The sequence below is a fragment of the Heloderma suspectum genome, chromosome 13, assembly GCF_057233095.1.
Source record: "Heloderma suspectum isolate Gila_16-S chromosome 13, 16-S_ref, whole genome shotgun sequence".
NCBI lineage: Eukaryota > Metazoa > Chordata > Lepidosauria > Squamata > Helodermatidae > Heloderma > Heloderma suspectum.
In genome coordinates this window covers 33,390,809-33,408,715 of record NC_139470.1, presented here as the reverse complement: position 1 = coordinate 33,408,715, position 17,907 = coordinate 33,390,809, and the positions used below count along the sequence as shown (strand labels likewise).

Here is a 17,907-nt window from a genome sequence, read left to right as displayed (position 1 = left end):
CCCTCTGGGGCAACAGAGAACAATTCTGCTCCATCTTCTGCATGACAGCCTCTCTAATATTTGAAGACCACTATCATGCCCCCCCTTAGCCTTCTCCAGGCGAAACATACTAAGCTCTTTCAACTGTTCCACAGAGGACTTGGTTTCTTTACCCCTCACCATCCTGGTTGCTCTTCTCTGGACATGCTCCACTTGAGACCTCCCGCCATGAGGATGCCATTAACTAGCACTCATTGAGTATGGTTACTCAACCAGCTGTGGATCCACCTTATTGGAGTATTGTCCAATCCACATTTTACCATCTTGTCCACAAGGATATCATGGAAGAACTTGTACCAAATGATCTGCTGAAATCGAGATATATTCCCATGATCTATGAAACTAGTGAGTCTACCAAAAAGGAGATAAGGTTGGTCTGGCGTGACTTATTCCTGACAAATCCGTATTGACTCGTAGTAAGTAGTCAATGCATTATTTTCTAGATGCTCACAGACTGATGGCTTAATCATCTGTTTTAGAATTTTGCCCAGTATTGACTTCAGGCTGCCTGGCCTGTAGTTTCCTGGATCTACCTTTTTCCCCTTGAAGGTGGGGACAACATTTGCCCATCTCCAGCCTTCTGGCACCACACCTGTTCTCCAGGAGCTCTGGCAGATTACAGACCGCGGCTCTGAAATAGCATCCGCAAGCTCCTTCCGCACCCGGGGATGCAGTTCATCTGGCCCTTGAAACCTGAACTCATTTGAAAAGCTTAGTGCTCTCTAGCCATGTCCTTATTTATTCTGGGCTGCAGATTCCTCCATATATCATTTGTTCTACCTGTCCCAGGTTGAATGCAACTCCCCTTGTGGGAGAAGTCTGAGCCAAAAATAAGAGTTCAGTAGATCCACCTTCACTCCATCACCTGTTAACAGTTCACCATCTTCTCTAAGAAGAGGACCTAACCCCTTCCTTGATCTTCTTGCTCCTAACAGCCAAAGAAGCCCTTTTTTGTTTTTTTTAGCATCCATCAACCTATTCTGGGCCTTTGCTTTCCTGACACCATCTTCAGGGGTTTGGGCAACTGTTCTACTCCTCCTTGGTAATATGTCCCACCTTCCACCTCCTTTTGACCCATCAGCTCTTCGTAGAGTTCCCTTGCAACCACACAGGCTTCTTTAAATGTCCCCCGTTTTTCCTTCTCACAGGAATAGTTTGTTATTGTGCCTTCAATATTTCAGTTTTCAGGATCTCCCATCCTTCTTGAACTCCTTTTTCCTTCAGGATTTCTAGCCATGGGATCCCACCCAACATTTCCCTGAGCTTCCTGAAATTGCCTTTCTTAAAGTCCAAGGTACACATCAGACTAAGCTCAGCTTTCACAGCCGTCTCTAGCACACATTCCAAGATGACAAGGTCACTTTCCCCTACGGTTCCTGCCACTTTCACTTCATGTACCATTGCTTCCCTGCTGGTCAGGATTAAGGCCAGGGCAGCAGATCCCCTTGTTCCTTCTTCCACTCTGAGAGAGGAAGTTGTCAGCAAGACAAGTCAAAAACCTATTGGATGTTCCATTCCTTGCAGAGTTAGACTTCCAGCAGATGTCAGGATAGCTGACATCCCCCATTACTACTATTGCTTGCTTCTGTGAAAGTTTTGTCATCTGTTCCAGGAAAGCACCACCCATGTCCCCCAGCTGGCTGGGCGGTCTGTAGCAAACTGCCACAACAAGATCACCCCTGCTCCTCCCTCCCTCCGTCTTTACTCAGATGCTTTCAACAGGACTTCCATTCTCAGGATCATGAATTTCCAGCCAGGTACATACATTCCATATACACTCCTTACATGTAACACTACTTCCTCTCCCTTCCCGTTGGGTCTATTCCTTTTGAACAAGATATACCCTTTGATGGCTATATTCCAAGTGTCGGTGATACCTATCAGAATGTACTTACCATCTTGTATTAGGATTTCAACTTCATCCTGTTTGTTTCCCACGCTCCATGCATTTGTATATAGACATCAGAGTCCCTGGGTGTTGCACCTTCCCACTTCCCTACTGTCTTTACCTTTATTAGGACCCACCTGCACTGTCTTGTCTCCTCCTTTGTGTTCTTCAGTGTAATGCTTGGCTCAGCAGTCGGCTCTGGGCTCTTGCCACCCCCACCTGTCAGGAGTTCGTTCCCTGTCCCTAGGCTTGGCACAGGGAAGCCGTGTTGGTGCCTCTGTAAGGGTTCCAGTGTCCAGCCTTTCCCTCTCCTCCACAGGATGGCTTCCATGGCTTCCTACCATGCACGTTACACAGAGTGCCTCTGCCATCTCGGGACAGTGAGGAAGCCAAGGGGCCATCCTCCCCCATCACAGCCATAGATGGCCTCCCCTGTGGCATTTCTTTTGCCCCATGGCACTTCTCAGAGGTATTTGGTAGCCCATTTTCAGCTGCAAGGGATTTCCTTTTTCCCTGTCCTGGATGATGTCCTAATTCTTCATCTGGTCAACCATTCTCCTTCTGGGAAGCAGGATGTAAAACACATGGTTCACTGTCTCCAGAACCAGGGTTTTATGATAAACAAAAAAGCAAGAGCACCCTCTGTGTTTGCAACTGCTGGATCAGTGTGTGGTTGCTCAGTGGGCTGCAGGTAACAGCCTTTTTTGTGACTGACTTGCCCACCCAGGCTGGCCTTGCCATCCTTCTTGGCAGGAAGGCATATAAAGGGCTTCTTGTTCCAGCTGAGCCTTGCTTGAGCAACAACATCTTCGTGGACTCTGGTGTACTCTTGTATCCTTGCTTATTCAATCCTAAGTGGTAGCTTGTTCCGCAATCCTGCCTCATGGTTGTTTGATCTCCATCCTGACTTGTTCTTTGGTCCTGGCAGCTGACTTGTTCAACAGCTTCTGGTTCTTGGCTCCTGTCACCTCAGACTGTTACTCACAGCCCTGATACTCCAAACCAGACATTTCTACACTTGTGAAAAGAAACTAACACCCAGATCAACAAGATGTTACTATCAGGAGAAGCGTATTCAGAGAATCAGAAGATGGACTCCAGGAACTTAAAAGGCCACCATGCTGACCTCATGTCACTCACAAAACCGGCCATGATGGTCTCTTGCCAGGATGTCCAATTCCAAGCCAGAGATCTCCATTGCCTACTATTCCCAGGCCCACAAAGTGCGCTGGCACCATGAACAGATACAACTGTGTCAGGAGAAGATGGCTATGGTGACTAACCCTGGGTCTCTTGGGCTATAATAATGAGGGACACCAACTTGCCAGGTGAGGGATGAGGTGACTCAAGGAACCTGGTCCAGTTTAGACACCCAGAAGGGCATAAAGCGGATGGAGGTCTGGGAAAGTCGCCTGGCATTATGGCTGCCCAAAGACAGACAAAAGGAAAAAGTGCTCTAATTCACACTATGTCTTCACAAAAACATATGTGGTATGACACTGTCAACAGTCTACAGAGAAGTGTGCAGAATGCTGATGAGGTGGAACGTCACTTGTCATCCATAAAAATGGAGCATGTCACTGAAGAGACAAACATGACAGCTAAGCAAGAAGATCAGTCAGGATGACAGCTGAGCCTGGAGAACTTCCAGCTAGTCTGTTCCCAGTCGTTGCCCTGAGAATAGATCTGTATATATCCTACAGATTCTTTGTTGACTTCAGATCTCCTGAAGCCTTTGGAACATGCCTTGTGGCACTCCTCCGGTTTGTTTCCCAGTAGCCTTCACAGCAGCCCTGGAGAATCTCATAAGTACATAGGTCCCATGCTGTTTTCCTCTGCAGGAGGACCTGCTCATCCAGGGATCAGGATGTTCCAGATCTTTTAAACCTCACTGCCTGGAAACTGAATGGCGCCGGCTCAAGCTTGGCTACATGGAGAGGGTTATGGAGACCCTCTGGCATTCGTGCTACCAATTTACTAATACAATGTGCAATTCATGGTGTGAAGAAAAAGGACTGAATCTTATTATTTTATTTATTTCATTTCTATACCGCCCAGTAGCCGAATCTTGTATCTCCAGAAGTCTCTTCCCTCAAATTCCTCCAGGGAGCCTGGCCAAGTGTTGAGCACCAACACTCAGAAGTGCCAAACTTCAGAGATTGCCCATGTCCAGGGGAGATACATTTCCTCTCATGTTTCAGAACAAAGAGCTTCTTCTTCAGGAGGGCCAGTCTTGCTTATTGGAAATCTAGGAACAGGCCAAGTCAGCTTCCAGAGGGAGCGGCTGTCTCTCTCACCCCATCATGTCCCTGGCTTAGCCTGTCTCTAGAATTTGGGTAGGTAAGATTGTCCCTGAAGAAAGAACTCTTCACTCCAAAATGCACCGAGTTGATTTTCAAAAGATGTCTGCGAACGCCTTCTTTTTTTGCATTCAGCCCGGTTTTGCAGCTCTTCTGGTTTTTGTTTGTCAGTGATGTCTTCCAAGAAGATCAAACCATTCCATACTCCGGGAAATAAAGCCAGACTGCTCACCGGAGGGAATGATATTAAAGGCAAAACTGAAGTACTTTGGCCACATCATGAGAAGACAGGACACCCTGGAGAAGATGCTGATGCTAGGGAAAGCGGAAGGCAAAAGGAAGAGGGGCCGACCAAGGGCAAGGTGGATGGATGATATTCTGGAGGTGACGGACTCGACCTTGGGGGAGCTGGGGGTGGCGACGGCTGACAGGAAGCTCTGGCGTGGGCTGGTCCATGAAGTCACGAAGAGTCGGAAGCGACTTGACCGAATAACAACAAATTCTCTCCTCATTCAATCTGCAGACATCACCAAGAAGTTGGCAAATTTATTTGGGGATATTTGATGTTAAATGCTGCGTGAGTTTTGTTTCCCTGTGGTAGACACTTACGTGGACTTCCAAAAGACTTTTGATGACGCCTCACTGACTGCTGAGTGAACCTAGCAGTCATGGGATACGAGAGGTCCTCTTATGGATTGGTATCTGGTTAAAGAACAGAAAGCAGAGAATAGGAATAAAAGATACTGTCTCTGGAAAATCATTTTATAACCATCATTTACCTAGAAGAGCATAAGAGCTGTGTTGGATAGTCCACAGGCCTCTCTAGTCCACCATTCTGTTCCCACAGTGGCCAAACAGATGCCCCAATGGAAAGACACAAGCAGGACACATGAGTGCAATAGCAGTTCTCCAGCAACTGGTAGAAAAATGCCAGATGCCACAGTAATGCAAGACTTCCTTTAGGGCCATTAAAATATCATGATGTTGTGAGATAGCTTTCCAGTCTGCCTCTGATACTGGAGGTAATATATAGCCATGATGACTAGCAGCCATTGATAGCAGTCTCTTCCATGAATTTGGCTAATCCCTTTTTAAAACTGTCCAAATTGATGACTATCACTTCTGGTGGCGAATTCTGATACCATGTGCATTTCTCCACCAGGCTTTTATTGGCACCTGTGATTGGTCACTCACAGACATTTGCAAGTCCTTTACAAGACGTCATCAACCTCCGGGGTGTCTCCCACACTTTCTGACCTTTATCCCAGTTTTAAAATGGTTGAGGATAATGTGGTAATGAATGTTAATCTGCTTTAATGGCCATGTGTAATTGCGCAGTTCCACTATACCACAGTGCCATCTAGTGGCTGTCTAATGAAACATGTAGAAGTCCCTGGAAAAAACTCCCATGTCAGCCCGTGTAAGGAGCCGATCTTAATCCCACAAAGAATCTGGAAGCCCCAGTAAGTTGTGGGATAAAAAGCCTGGTGTGGAGAAGCTCCATGTGCTGTGTGAAGACCTTCCTTTTACCTGTGCTGAGTGTCCCACCACTCAGCTTCTTTAGATGACCCTATTAGGGTCTAGTATTATGAGAGAGAGAGAGAGAGAGAGAGAGAAATCTCCCTGCCCACTTTCTCTACACCATTTATACTTTTATACAGCTCTTATCATATGCCTCCTTCACCTTTTTCCATAATTAAATAGTCCCAAATATTGTAACTTTGCCTCCTAGAATCATAAAATAGTAGGGTTGGAAGGGGCCTACAAGGCCAAGTCTAACCCCCTGCTCAATGCAGGAATCCAAGTCAGAGCATCCCTGACAGATGGCTGTCCAGCCTCGACTTGAATGCCTCCAGTGTGGGAGAGCCCACCGTCTCCCCAGGTCATTGGTTCCATTGTCGTCTTGCTCTAACAGGCAGGAAGTTTTTCCTGATGTTCAGCCGGAATCTGGCTTCCTGTCACTTGAGCCCATAATTCCGTGTCCTGCACTCTGGGATGATCGACAAGAGATCCTGGCCTTCTCTGTGACAGTCTTTCGAGGACTTGAAGAGCGCTATCCTATCTCCCCTCAGTCTTCCCTTCCCAAGACAAAACATGCCCAGTTCTTTTAGTCTCTCTTCATAAGGCTTTGTTTCCAGTCCCCTGATCATCTTTGTTGCCCTCCTCTGACCCCTCTCCAGTTTGTCTGCATCCTTCTTCAAGTGTGGTGCCCAGAACTGGACACAGTACTCCAGATGAGGCCTAACCAGTGCTGAGTAGAGGGGAACTAGTACTTCCTGGGATTTGGAAGCGATGCTTCTATGAATGCAGCCCAAAACAGCATTTGCCTTTTTTGCAGCCACATCACATTGTTGGCTCATATTCAGCTTGTGATCGACAACAATTCCAAGATCCTTCTCGCTTGTAGTGTTGTTGAGCCAAGTATCCCCAATCTTGTAAGGGTGCATTTTTGTTTCTTTTTGCTAGGTGCAGAACTTGGCATTTCTCCCTATTAAATGTCATTCTGTTGTTTTCTGCCCAGCGCTCCAGTCTATCCAGATCACTTTGAATTTTGTTTCTGTCTTCCAAAGTATTAGCTATCCCGCTCTATTTTGTGTCATCTGCAAATGTGATCAGCATTCCCTGCACCTCCTCCTCCAAGTCATTAATACAAATGTTGAAGAGCACTGGGCCCAGGACTGAGCCCTGCGGTACCCCACTCATTACCTCTCCCCAGATGGAGAAGGTCCCATTGAGAAGCACTCTTTGAGTCCGATTCTCTAGCCAACTGTGGATCCACCGGATCGTTGTTTCATCTAGCCCACTTTGAGCTAGTTTGCTCATCAGGAGATCATGGGGCACTTTGTCGAAAGCTTTGCTGAAGTCGAGGTATATGATGTCTACAGCATTCCCACGGTCTACAAGGGAGGTTACTTGATCAAAAAATGAGATCAGATTTGTCTGGCAGGACTTGTTTTTGACAAATCCATGTTGGCTTCGAGTAATCACGGCATTGTTGTCAAGGTGCTTCCAGATGGATTGCTTTATCATCTGCTCCAGAATTTTCCCAGGGATTGATGTCAGACTGACTGGTCTGTAGTTCCCAGGTTCCTCCTTTTTGCCCTTTTTGAAGATAGGGACAACGTTAGCCCTCCTCCAGTCATCTGGCACTTCCACCGTCCTCCATGATTTCTCAAAGAGAATAGACAGTGGTTCTGAGAGTTCTTCTGCCAGTTCCTTTATGACTCTTTATGACTCAGTTCATCTGGCCCTGGAGATTTGAACTCATTCAAAGTAATGAGGTGTTCCTTGACCATATGCCTGTCGATCTCAAGCTGCAATCCTGCCCCTTCAGCCTGAACTTCGCCTTTGTCAGGGGGGTCATAGACCCTCTTTTGGGAGAAGACTGAGCTAAAGTAGGAATTGAGCACCTCTGCCTTTTCTTTGTCATCCGTTATCGTTTTGCCATCCTTATTTAATAGCTGAACCACCATTGCTTTCCTCTGCCTTTTACAATGCACGGAGCTGAAGAAAGCCTTTTTGTTGCTTTTAGCATCCCTCACTAACCTCAGCTCGTTCTCAGCTTTAGCCTTCCTGACGCCATCCCTGCAATTCTGTGCTACTTGCCTGTACTCTTCCTTTGTTACTTGGCCTTCTTTCCACTGCCTATATGTGTCCTTTTATGTTTTCAGGTCATCTCTAAGCTTTTTGTGAAGCCACATTGGCTTCTTCTGTTGTCTTCCACCTTTTCTTCTTGTTGCAATTGTTTGTGATTGTGCCTTGAGAATTTCCTTTTTTAAAAGCTCCCACCCACCTTGGACTCCTTTTCTCGTTAGCGTCGCTTGCCATGGGACCTTACTGATCATTGTTCTGAGTTTATTAAAATCAGCTTTCCTAAAATCCAGGGTACGCGTTTGACTACCCTCGGCTTTTGCTTCCCTTAGAGCCAAGAACTCAAGTACAACATGGTCGCTTTCCCCCAGAGTTCCTGTAACTGCTACTTTACCCACTAAGTCATCTCTGTTGGTTAGGATGAAGTCAAGGATAGCTGATCCTCTAGTTCCTTCCTCTACTTTCTGTAGGAGGAAGTTATCCGCCACACAAGTCAGGAATTTCCTGGAGGGGCCATGTTTTGCAGAATTTGTCTCCCAACAAATATAGGGGAAATTGAAGTCCCCCATTACTACTACATCATGCTTCCTTAAAACACTGGCTATTTGCTTTTCAAAAGTTTCATCCTTGTCTTCTCCTTGATTGGGTGGCCGGTAGTAGACTCCGACCACCAGGTTCCTTTTATTCTTTGCTCCATTTATTTCAACCCAGATGCTCTCGATGGGGCTACCAAGCTCCTCCTCCTGTATGTATATTTTTCACATACAGTGCTACCCCACCTCCCTTTCTGTTCCTCCTGTTCTTTTTGAACAACTTACATCCTTCAATTGCTGTATTCCAGTCATGAGAGTCATCCCACCAAGTCTCAGTTATACCTATCAAGTCATAATTTCCCTCCTGTATTAAGAGTTCAAGTTCGTTCTGTTTGTTTCCCATAGTCTGGGCATTAGTATATAGACATCGAAGACCATGTGCTTCATAGTCTGGCTTTCTTCCTACATGTGTCTGAAGACTATTATTGGGCGCTATCAGAGCTGTCTCTCCGTTGCAGTGCATGCGCCTATGTCCATTGTTACCCCCAACATTACATCTCCCTTCCATGTAGGATTCAGTTTAAAGCCCTCCTGATGAAGTTCTTCATGCTGTGGCCAAACACATTTTTCCCATCCTTTGTGAGGTGCAACCTGTCCCTTGCCAACAGCCCATCTTCCAGGAAGTATAGCCCGTGGTCCCAGAATCCAATTCTCTCTCGTTGGCACCACCTTCGTAGCCAGTCATTCACACGGAGTATTTTTTGTTCCCTTTCTATCCCTCTTCTAACTACTGGAAGGATGGATGAGAAAACTATCTGGGCCCCAAAGTTCTGGAGTTTCCTTCCCAAAGCTTCAAAGTCTGACGTGATCTCTTCGTAGCTCCGCTTGGCGGTATCATTTGTTCCCACATGGATGAGAAAAAAGGGATACCTGTCAGTGGGCTTCATGAGTGCAGGCAACCTTTCAGTCATGTCTCTAATCCGTCCTCCCGGGAGACAGCATACCTGGCGAGTCCACGGATCTTCGCGACATACTTGGGTCTCGATCCCACGCAGCAAGGAGTCTCCCACTACTACCACTCTTCTTCTTCTTGTAGGCCTGGGTTTCATCGCCTCTGTTTGACTGACCTTTAGCCTCTTGCTCACTCTCATGCAGGTTCCCCTGTGATTCTTCCTCTGCAGGCTGTCCTCCAGTCTCATCCTCAAGTACCTGGAATCGGTTCCACAGCTCCACTGCTTCCACTCGTGCAGAGAGGCGTCTAGTTCTTCTTATCTTAACTGTCACCCTTTTCCAAGGAGTATCCTCTACTCCATTTTTCTTCACCTCAGCATTTCCCACTTCTGCCTCATCTTGCTGTTGCTCTTCAAGCTTCTGGTCTTCCCTTTGCTGCTGTAGTTCCCCCATTCTGTCCAAGAACTCTTCGTGTTCTCTTACTCTCCGGAGGGTCGACAGTCGCCGCTCCAGTCCACTTACTTTTTCTTCCAGCAGCGTGATCAACTTGCACTTGTTGCAGGTGTAGGCCATGTTGTTCTCAGGCAAGAAAACAAACATTGCACACACCTGGCAGGTCCCCACCACTGGAGAGTCCTGTCCTTCCATAGCCTCTTTTCCCTTTTTGTGTCTAGCTTTGTGATTGTTCTAGACTAGCCTGTGCCTGTTCCTCTACTCAGTAGAGGTTAAAAGCAGAGTCCCACTTGGTGTGAAAGTGTGTGTTACAAGACAAATAAATGGAAAAAAGTTAGTTAAAAATAAAATGAGAAATGAAAAAAAAATGTTAGGGGCCTCCTCCTTGACCTCCCCTGCCAAACTCCCCTGGCCAAGTCCTGTTTGCTCCCCCTGTTCACTCGCTCTGGTCGCTCGCTCTCTGGGAGCTTGCTTGCTTCTGTAGTCCCTGGAGCAGCTTGCTCTGCTCTGCTCTGCTCTGCTCAGCTGGGAGGCGGGAAACAGACACGGCTGGGAGGCGGAAACTCTCCTAGGAGAGTTGCTCCAACCCCTCGTCATTCTGGTTGCCCTTCGCTGCACCTTTTCCAGTTCTGCAATAGCCTTTTTGTGGTGGAGTGACCAGGCTGGGATGCAGCATTCCACAGGTCGCTGTCGCTGGCCTTATGAGCTTGGCAAGTTAATTTTTGATCCCTTTCATGATGGAATTTGCCTTTTTCACAGTAGCCGCATGCTTGGGTTGACAAGCTGTCAACCACAGGCCCAGGCTCTCTTTCTCGGTCAGTCACCACCAGCTCAGACCCCATGAACCTACACATGAAGTTGGGACGCTTTGTCCCAATGTGCATCACTTTAGATTTGCTTTCATTGAACCACATTTGCCATTTTGATGCAGATTGCCAAAGTTTGGGGAGATCCTTTTTGTTTTAACCACCTTAAATAATTTGGTGCCATCAGCAACTGTGGCATCCTCACTGCTCCCCCCAACTCCAGATCATTCATGAACAAGTTTCCAGGCACCAGTCCCAAAACAGGTCCTGGGGTCCCTCACCATTTACACACACACACCCCATTGCAGGAACTGACCATTTTCCAGTGAGCCACTTGCCTGTGTGTTTGTTTAAAGAAAAGTTACAGGATTTCATACTGCATTGTGAGCATACCCACAAGTCTCCTTGTTTTGTGTTCACTGTCTATGCGTACCCACTTTATCTGTGTTATCTAATTCTGTTGGGACATAGCAATCGCCATTAGGAACATACTCTTGATGTAGAAAATACTTCTTTATAAGCAAGCAGTGTAAAAAATTGAAATTCATTTGTTTCAAAACAGGAGTAGGTCCATGCCAGGAAGTGTTTAGGCATCATCACTGCATGTCTAAGGCAAGTTTGATGTTTGTAACCCACAGTGCAGGATTAGGTCAGAATTCTGGGCTTGACCTCTCCACTGCCTGTGTGCCCCCCAGAACTGGGCTTGAACAAAGGGGGGCGCGGGGAGATCCACTACCGTAAATGGCTTGGAGAGCAGTTGGGGTGCCTCAGGATTTCCTTCTTTCCTGGAGCTTGTGTTTCCTGTCTTGAAGTTTGGAGATTGTTATTCCATGACTGCTTTAGGAACTTTCCAGTGTTCCGGAACCAGTCTGGGAGGTGAGGGGAGCCTCTCCCACTGGTGTTCATTTATCACACGTGACCCTGCCTGGCAACTAAGAGGAGGAGGTAATCCCTATCTGTTCAGACTGCCCCACAGAAAAGATCGCTTCCCCCTCTCTGCCCCCCAGCTCCCTGCCCCTGGATCCCATCCATAGAAGTGATACATTTGGATGAATACAGATGTAAACACAGCAGGGAACCTGCACTTGCCACATTCTAGGCACACGCCAGCTTTTCCCCTGATGGGGAGAAACATGCTTTTCTGGCGTACTCAGAAGCTGGATTTGCAGACCGCTGATTGACACAAGCGGCAACCACAAGGGCGCACACACGCGCAGTCCAGCCCCTTTTCAATATGTGAAGGGGAAGCCTTAAAGAAAGCCTGGCAGCCATGTGCTTAAGGGGATGACCTTGCAGATGCTCCAATAAAAGCACCAAAGTGAAGTGCATACCCCACCTGGGCAGGGGCTTTATGTGTGACAGTTCCAGAGAGAATGTAGGGGGCCCAGACCTTGCTAGGAAGCAGGATGCCGCTCCTGTGTGCAGCCGTGATTGCTAATGCCTCTTCTCCCTCTCTTTTCCCTTCAGGAAGGTCTGGGGTATTGCTGCTTTCTTCCTTTCTTCACAGTTTGTGTCTCAACTGCTGTCTATGTCAGTTTCTTCCTCCCCGAGACCAAGGGGAAGACCATTCTGGAAATCTCAGAGGAGTTCAACAAGTGCAGCTTCAAAGCTCAGACGTGTGAGAATTCTTGGACACATTCTGAAGAAATCAAATGCACCATGTTATAACCGCAGAAGAAAGGAAAGCAGCTGGTGGGAAAGGGGGAGCCGTGGCGCTGGCATCGAGAACCCAAGTCAGCTTGGGGTGGGGTGATAAAACCCTTGCCCCTCTACTTAAACGCAGAGTTTGTGTGTGAATCCCTGTTTCAAACTTGTGTGCAGAAATGCGCACTTCAAGGTTCCGTTTCAAAATACTGGAAATTTTGATTTTGAGTTTTAACAGAAAACCTGAGTTTTCACTTTGTGTGTGTGGGCGTGGCGGGGGGGTTAAAGTCCGGTGACAAGACTACAGGGAATGTCATTTCTAAAGCTCAAATGTCAGCATTAGTTACAGAAAGCAAAGCACTCTTGGAATGATGGTTGGTGTGATTTTCTTGGTGTGTTCGTATTTTGACTGAATTTGAAAATAATTTGTGGAAACGCCCTCATGCACATTGGATTTCAAGATGTGTAAATCCACACCTCAAAATCTAAGCTTCAAATTTGTCAAGAGTTCTAACTGAGGAAGTGCTATTTCACCTGTGGCCTAGAAAAATGAGAATCCTTGCTTGCTGAGAAAATTTTAAGAGTCCCTGTGACATGTGGCCAGCATTAGAATCATAGAATAGTAGGGTTGGAAGGGGCCTACAAGACCATCAAGTCCAACCCCCTGCTCAATGCAGGAATCCAAGTCAGAGCATCCTTGACAAATGGCTGTCCAGCCTCGTCTTGAAGGCCTCCAGTGTGGGAGAGCCCACCACCTCCCCAGGTAATTGGTTCCATTGTATTGCTCTAACAGTCAGGAGGTTTTTCCTGATGTTCAGCCGGAATCTGGCTTCCTGTCACTTGAGCCCATTCTTCCGTGTCCTGCACTCTGGGATGATCAAGAAGAGATCCTGGCCTTCCTCTCTGGGACAACCTTTCAAGTATTTGAAGAGTGCTATCATATCTCCCCTCAGTCTTCTCTTCTCAAGGCTAAACATGCCCAGTTCTTTCAGTATCTCTTCATAGGGCTTTGTTTCCAGTCCCCTGATCATCTTTGCTGACCTCCTCTGACCCCTCTCCAGCTTGCCTGCATCCTTCTTAAAGTGTGGTGCCCAGAAATGGACACAGTACTCAAGATGAGGCGTAACCAGTGCTGAGCAGAGGGGCAGTAGTACTTCACATGATTTGGAAGCTATACTTCTCTTAATGCAGCCTAAAATAGCATTTGCCTTTGAGATCAGAGTAATCTTGCAGGATCACTGCATTGCTTTCAAGGTACTTACAGTTTGATTGCTTTGTAATCTGCTCCAGAATTTTCCCAGGGATTGACATCAGACTGACTGGTCTGTAGTTCCCAGGTTCCTCCTTTGTGCCCTTTTTGAAGATAGGGACAACATTAGCCCTCCTCCAGTCATCTGGCACATCACCCGTGCTCCATTTCTCAAAGATAATGGACAGCGGTTCTGAGAGTTCTTCTGCCAGCTCCTTTATTACTCTAGGATGCAGTTCATCTGGCCCTGGAGATCTGAACCCATTCAAAGTCATGAGGTGTTCCTTGACCATATGCCTATCGATCTCAAGCTGCAATCCTGCTCCTTCAGCCTGTACTTCGCCTTTGCCAGGGGTGGGGGTGTCACAAACCCTCTTTCAGGAGAAGACTGAGCTGAAGTAGGAATTGAGCACTTCTGCCTTTTCTTGTCCTCTGTTATCATTTTGCCATCCTTATTTATTAGCGGAACCACCATTTCTTTCCTCTGCCTTTTACTATGCATGGAGCTGAAGGAAGCCTTTTTGTTGCTTTTCACATCCCTCGCTAACCTCAGCTCGTTCTCAGCTTTAGCCTTCCTGACACCATCCCTGCAATTCTGTGCTACCTGCCTGTACTCTTCCTTTGTAGCTTGGCCTTCCTTCCACTTCCTATAGGTGTCCTTTTTTGTTTTCAGGTCATCTCTAAGCTTTTTGTGAAGGCACATTGGCTTCTCCTGTTGCCTTCCGCCTTCTTGTTGGAATTGTTTGTAATTGTGCCTTCAGAATTTCCTTTTTTAAAAGCTCCCACCCATCTTGGACGCCTTTTCTCGTTAGTGTCGCTTGCCATGGTACCTTACTGATCATTGTTTTGAGTTTATTAAAATTGGCTTTCCTAAAATCCAGGGTACAGTTTGGCTACACTCGGCTTTTCCTTCTTTTAGAACCAAGAACTCAAGTATAACATGGTCAGTTTCCCCCAAAATTCCTGTAACTGCTACTTTACCCACTAAGTCATCTCTGTTGGTTAGGGTCAAGTCAAGGGTAGCTGATCCTCTAGTTCCTTCCTCCACTTTCTGTAGGAGGAAGTTATCCGCCACACAAGTCAGGAATGCCTACAGAGGAGAATTGTGGCTCAACATCCCACCTCCCAGGGTTGGCCTGAGACATGCTACCTGAGATGAACACAGCAGGGTGGTGCCCCTCCAATTCCATGTGCGCAAGCCGGCTAGGTAGGCTGTGGAGCCATTCTTCCATACTGGCAATGGGACAGCGCCCTCCAGCACACATGAGGCAGCAGGCTAGCTTAGGGGGCGCAGGACAGGCTACATGGCCCACAGCACTCTCCTCCAACTCCGCGCCACCACCACCCAGAATCCGCCACTCGAGACGCTCGACTCATTCTGCCTGGTGGCGGGGTCAGCCCGGCCTCCACCATGGCTGATTCCTGGCTAGCAGAGGGTGTCCAGAAACATAACGAATGAAACATCTGCATCCGCACCTGGCAGTGGTGGCAGGATTGGCGGGCACCGCTCACTGAGGCCAACAGCTGGGCTAGAGCAGGTGCAATGTGCAAGCCCCACCACAGCCCCTCTGGGGAGGCGCCCATTCCCGCAGCCCCAGGTGTCAGGTGGGGTGTTTGTTTCTGGCAGCTGTGTTTCTGGGGGTCGGCATGTAGGGGTGCTGGACAGAGACGTGTTGGGAGAGGGGGGCAGAGTTGTCTTGCGTGCTCTGGGGTGTTTCTGTTCCTGCAATGTCCCCCTCTGGGGTGTCTCATGTTCCCCTGTGTTGTGCAAAGTGCCATTTCTATCACCAGTGTTGCCCCTTGCGAGTGAAAAGTGTGCTTGAAAGGAGGCCCCAGAGACACGGCCACGTGCCCGACCCTCCTCTGAGTTGAATGAGGTTATATCCTGGGCGGGCTCTTCATCCTGGGGGGGCTTATGTCCAGGGGTGGGGGTGCTGGGATTGGGTGTAGTTTGTGCTCCATCCTAACCTCAGTCATTTCATGGTAGGTGTGGCTCAAGCAAGGAGGGGAGAAATGGGACATGGCTTTTGGGAGTTCCCATTGGCTTTAGTGAGGAATGCCCTGAGCTTGGACTAAGCGTGCTGGCCTTGTGCGGATGTCCCTGGTCTGGAAGAGGTCTGGATGTGCATAACTCGGCTCCCCTTTTTCGGCTTTTCTGCCAAAGGAAATCCTCTTCTGCTGGAAAATTGTTCGGTCAGCAAAACTCTGGGACCAGCTGGCAGAAGAGGATTTCTGCTGGCAGAAGAGGATTTCTTCTAGTGGAGGTTATTTGACCCTCATTCTAGCCTCCTACAGCTGGCACGCCTTTGAGTTAGGACTGCAGCCTAACATGTTGTTGTTCAGTCATTCAGTCGTGTCCGACTCTTCGTGACCCCATGGACCAGAGCACTCCAGGCCTTCCTGTCCTGCGCTCTCTCCCGGAGCGTGCTCAAGTTCATATTCATTGCATCCGTGATGCTATCTAGCCATCTCATCCTCTGCCGTCCCCTTCTCCTTTTGCCTTCAGTCTTTCCCAGCATCAGGGTCTTTTCCAGGGAGTTTTCTCTTCGCATTAGGTGGCCAAAATATTGGAGCTTCACCTTCATTATCTGTCCTTCCAATGAGCACTCAGGGTTGATTTCCTTTAGGATGGACTGATTGGACCTCCTTGCAGTCCAGGAGACTCGTAGGAGTCTTCTCCAGCACCACAGTTTGAAAGCATCAATTCTTCGGCGCTCAGCCTTCCTTATAGTCCAGCTCTCACATCCATACATTACTACTGGGAAAACCATAGCTTTGATTAGACGGACCTTTGTCGGCAAGGTGATGTCTCTGCTTCTTACTATGCTGTCTAGGTTGGCCATAGCTTTCCTCCCAAGGAGCAAGCGTCTTTTAATTTCATGGCTACAGTCACCGTCTGCGGTGATCTTGGAGCCCAAGAAAGTAAAATCTGTCACTGCTTCCATTTCTTCCCCTTCTATATGCCAGGAAGTGATGGGGCCAGATGCCATGATCTTAGTTTTTTTAATGTTGAGTTTCAAACCAGCTTTTGCACTCTCCTATTTCACCCTCAACAAGAGGCTCTTTAGATCCTCTTCGCTTTCTGCCATTAGGGTGGTATTGTCTGCATATCAGAGGTTGTTGATAATTCTCCCAGCAATCTTAATTCCGACCTCTGATTCATCCAACCCGGCATTTCTCATGATGTACTCTGCATATAAGTTAAATAAGCAGGGTGACAATATGCAGCCTTGTCGTACTCCTTTCCCAATTTTGAACCACTCGGTTGTTCCATGTCTGGTTCTTACTGTTGCTTCTTGACCCTCGTACAGGTTTCTCAGGAGACAGGTAAGGTGGTCTGGTACTCCCATCACTTTAAGAATTTGCCACAGTTTGTTGTGATCCACACAATCAAAGGCTTTAGCGTAGTCAATGAAGCAGAAATAGACGTTTTTCTGGAATTCTCTTGCTTTCTCCATGATGCAGCGAATGTTGGCGATTTGATCTCTAGTTCCTCTGCCTCTTCGAAACCCAGCTTGTACTTCCGGTAGTTCTCGGTTCGCATACTGCTGAAGCCTAGCTTGTAGGATTTTGAGCATCACCTTGCTGGCATGTGAAATGAGCGCAATGGTGCGGTAGTTTGAACACTCTTTGGCGTTGCCCTTCTTTGGAATTGGAATGTAAACTGATCTTTTCCAGTCTTGTGGCCACTGTTGAGTGTTCCAGATTTGTTGGCATATTGAATGCAGCACTTTAACAGCATCATCTTTTAGGATTTTAAATAGCTCAGCTGGAAGACTGTCATCTCCGCTAGCTTTATTGTTACTAATGCTTCCTAAGGCCCACTTGACTTCACTCTCTAGGATGTCCGGCTCAAGTTCAGTGACCGCACTATCATGGCTATCAGGGACATTCAGATCTTTCCTGTATAGTTCTTCTGTGTATTCTTGCCACCTCTTCTTAATCTCATCTGCTTCTGTTAGGTCCCTGCCTTCTTTGTCCTTTATCATGCCCATCTTTGCACAAAACGTTCCCTTGAGATCTCCGATTTTCTTGAAGAGATCTCTAGTCTTTCCCATTCTGTTGTTTTCCTCGATTTCTTTGCATTGTTCACTTAAGAAGGCCTTCTTGTCTCTCCTTGCTATTCTCTGGAACTCTGCATTCAGTTGGGTATATCTTCCCCTTTCTCCCTTGCTTTTCGCTTCCCTTCTTTCGTGAGCTACATGTAAAGCCTCATCAGACAGCCACTTTGCTTTCTTGCAATTCTTTTTCTTTGGGATGGATTTCGTTGCTGCCTCCTGAACAATGTTACGGACCTCCGTCCATAGTTCCTCAGGCACTCTGTCTATCAGGTCTAATCCCTGAAATCTATTCCTCACCTCCACTGTATATTCATCAGGGATATGATTTAGGTCATACCTGAACGGTTTCATGTGCAGCCTAACATGGCCATCTTCTAAAAATTGTTATAATG

At 47.4% G+C, this 17,907-nt stretch overlaps 1 protein-coding gene across 3 annotated transcripts in view; it reads left to right on the top strand.

Annotated features, from left to right (window-relative positions):
* LOC146336361 (solute carrier family 2, facilitated glucose transporter member 11-like) overlaps positions 1-14,337 on the top strand; it is a 38,314-nt gene extending 23,977 nt beyond the window's left edge. For 2 of the 3 annotated variants that reach the window (XM_084820002.1, XM_084820004.1), the window contains exon 11: positions 12,029-12,685. In XM_084820002.1, coding sequence (XP_084676128.1) covers positions 12,029-12,229 — 201 coding nt within the window. In that variant the 3' untranslated portion in view covers positions 12,230-12,685. Of the gene's footprint in view, positions 1-12,028 lie in introns of all 3 variants that reach the window. The other variant, XM_084820005.1, reaches the window with a different exon arrangement.
* Positions 14,338-17,907: the final 3,570 nt, after the last annotated feature.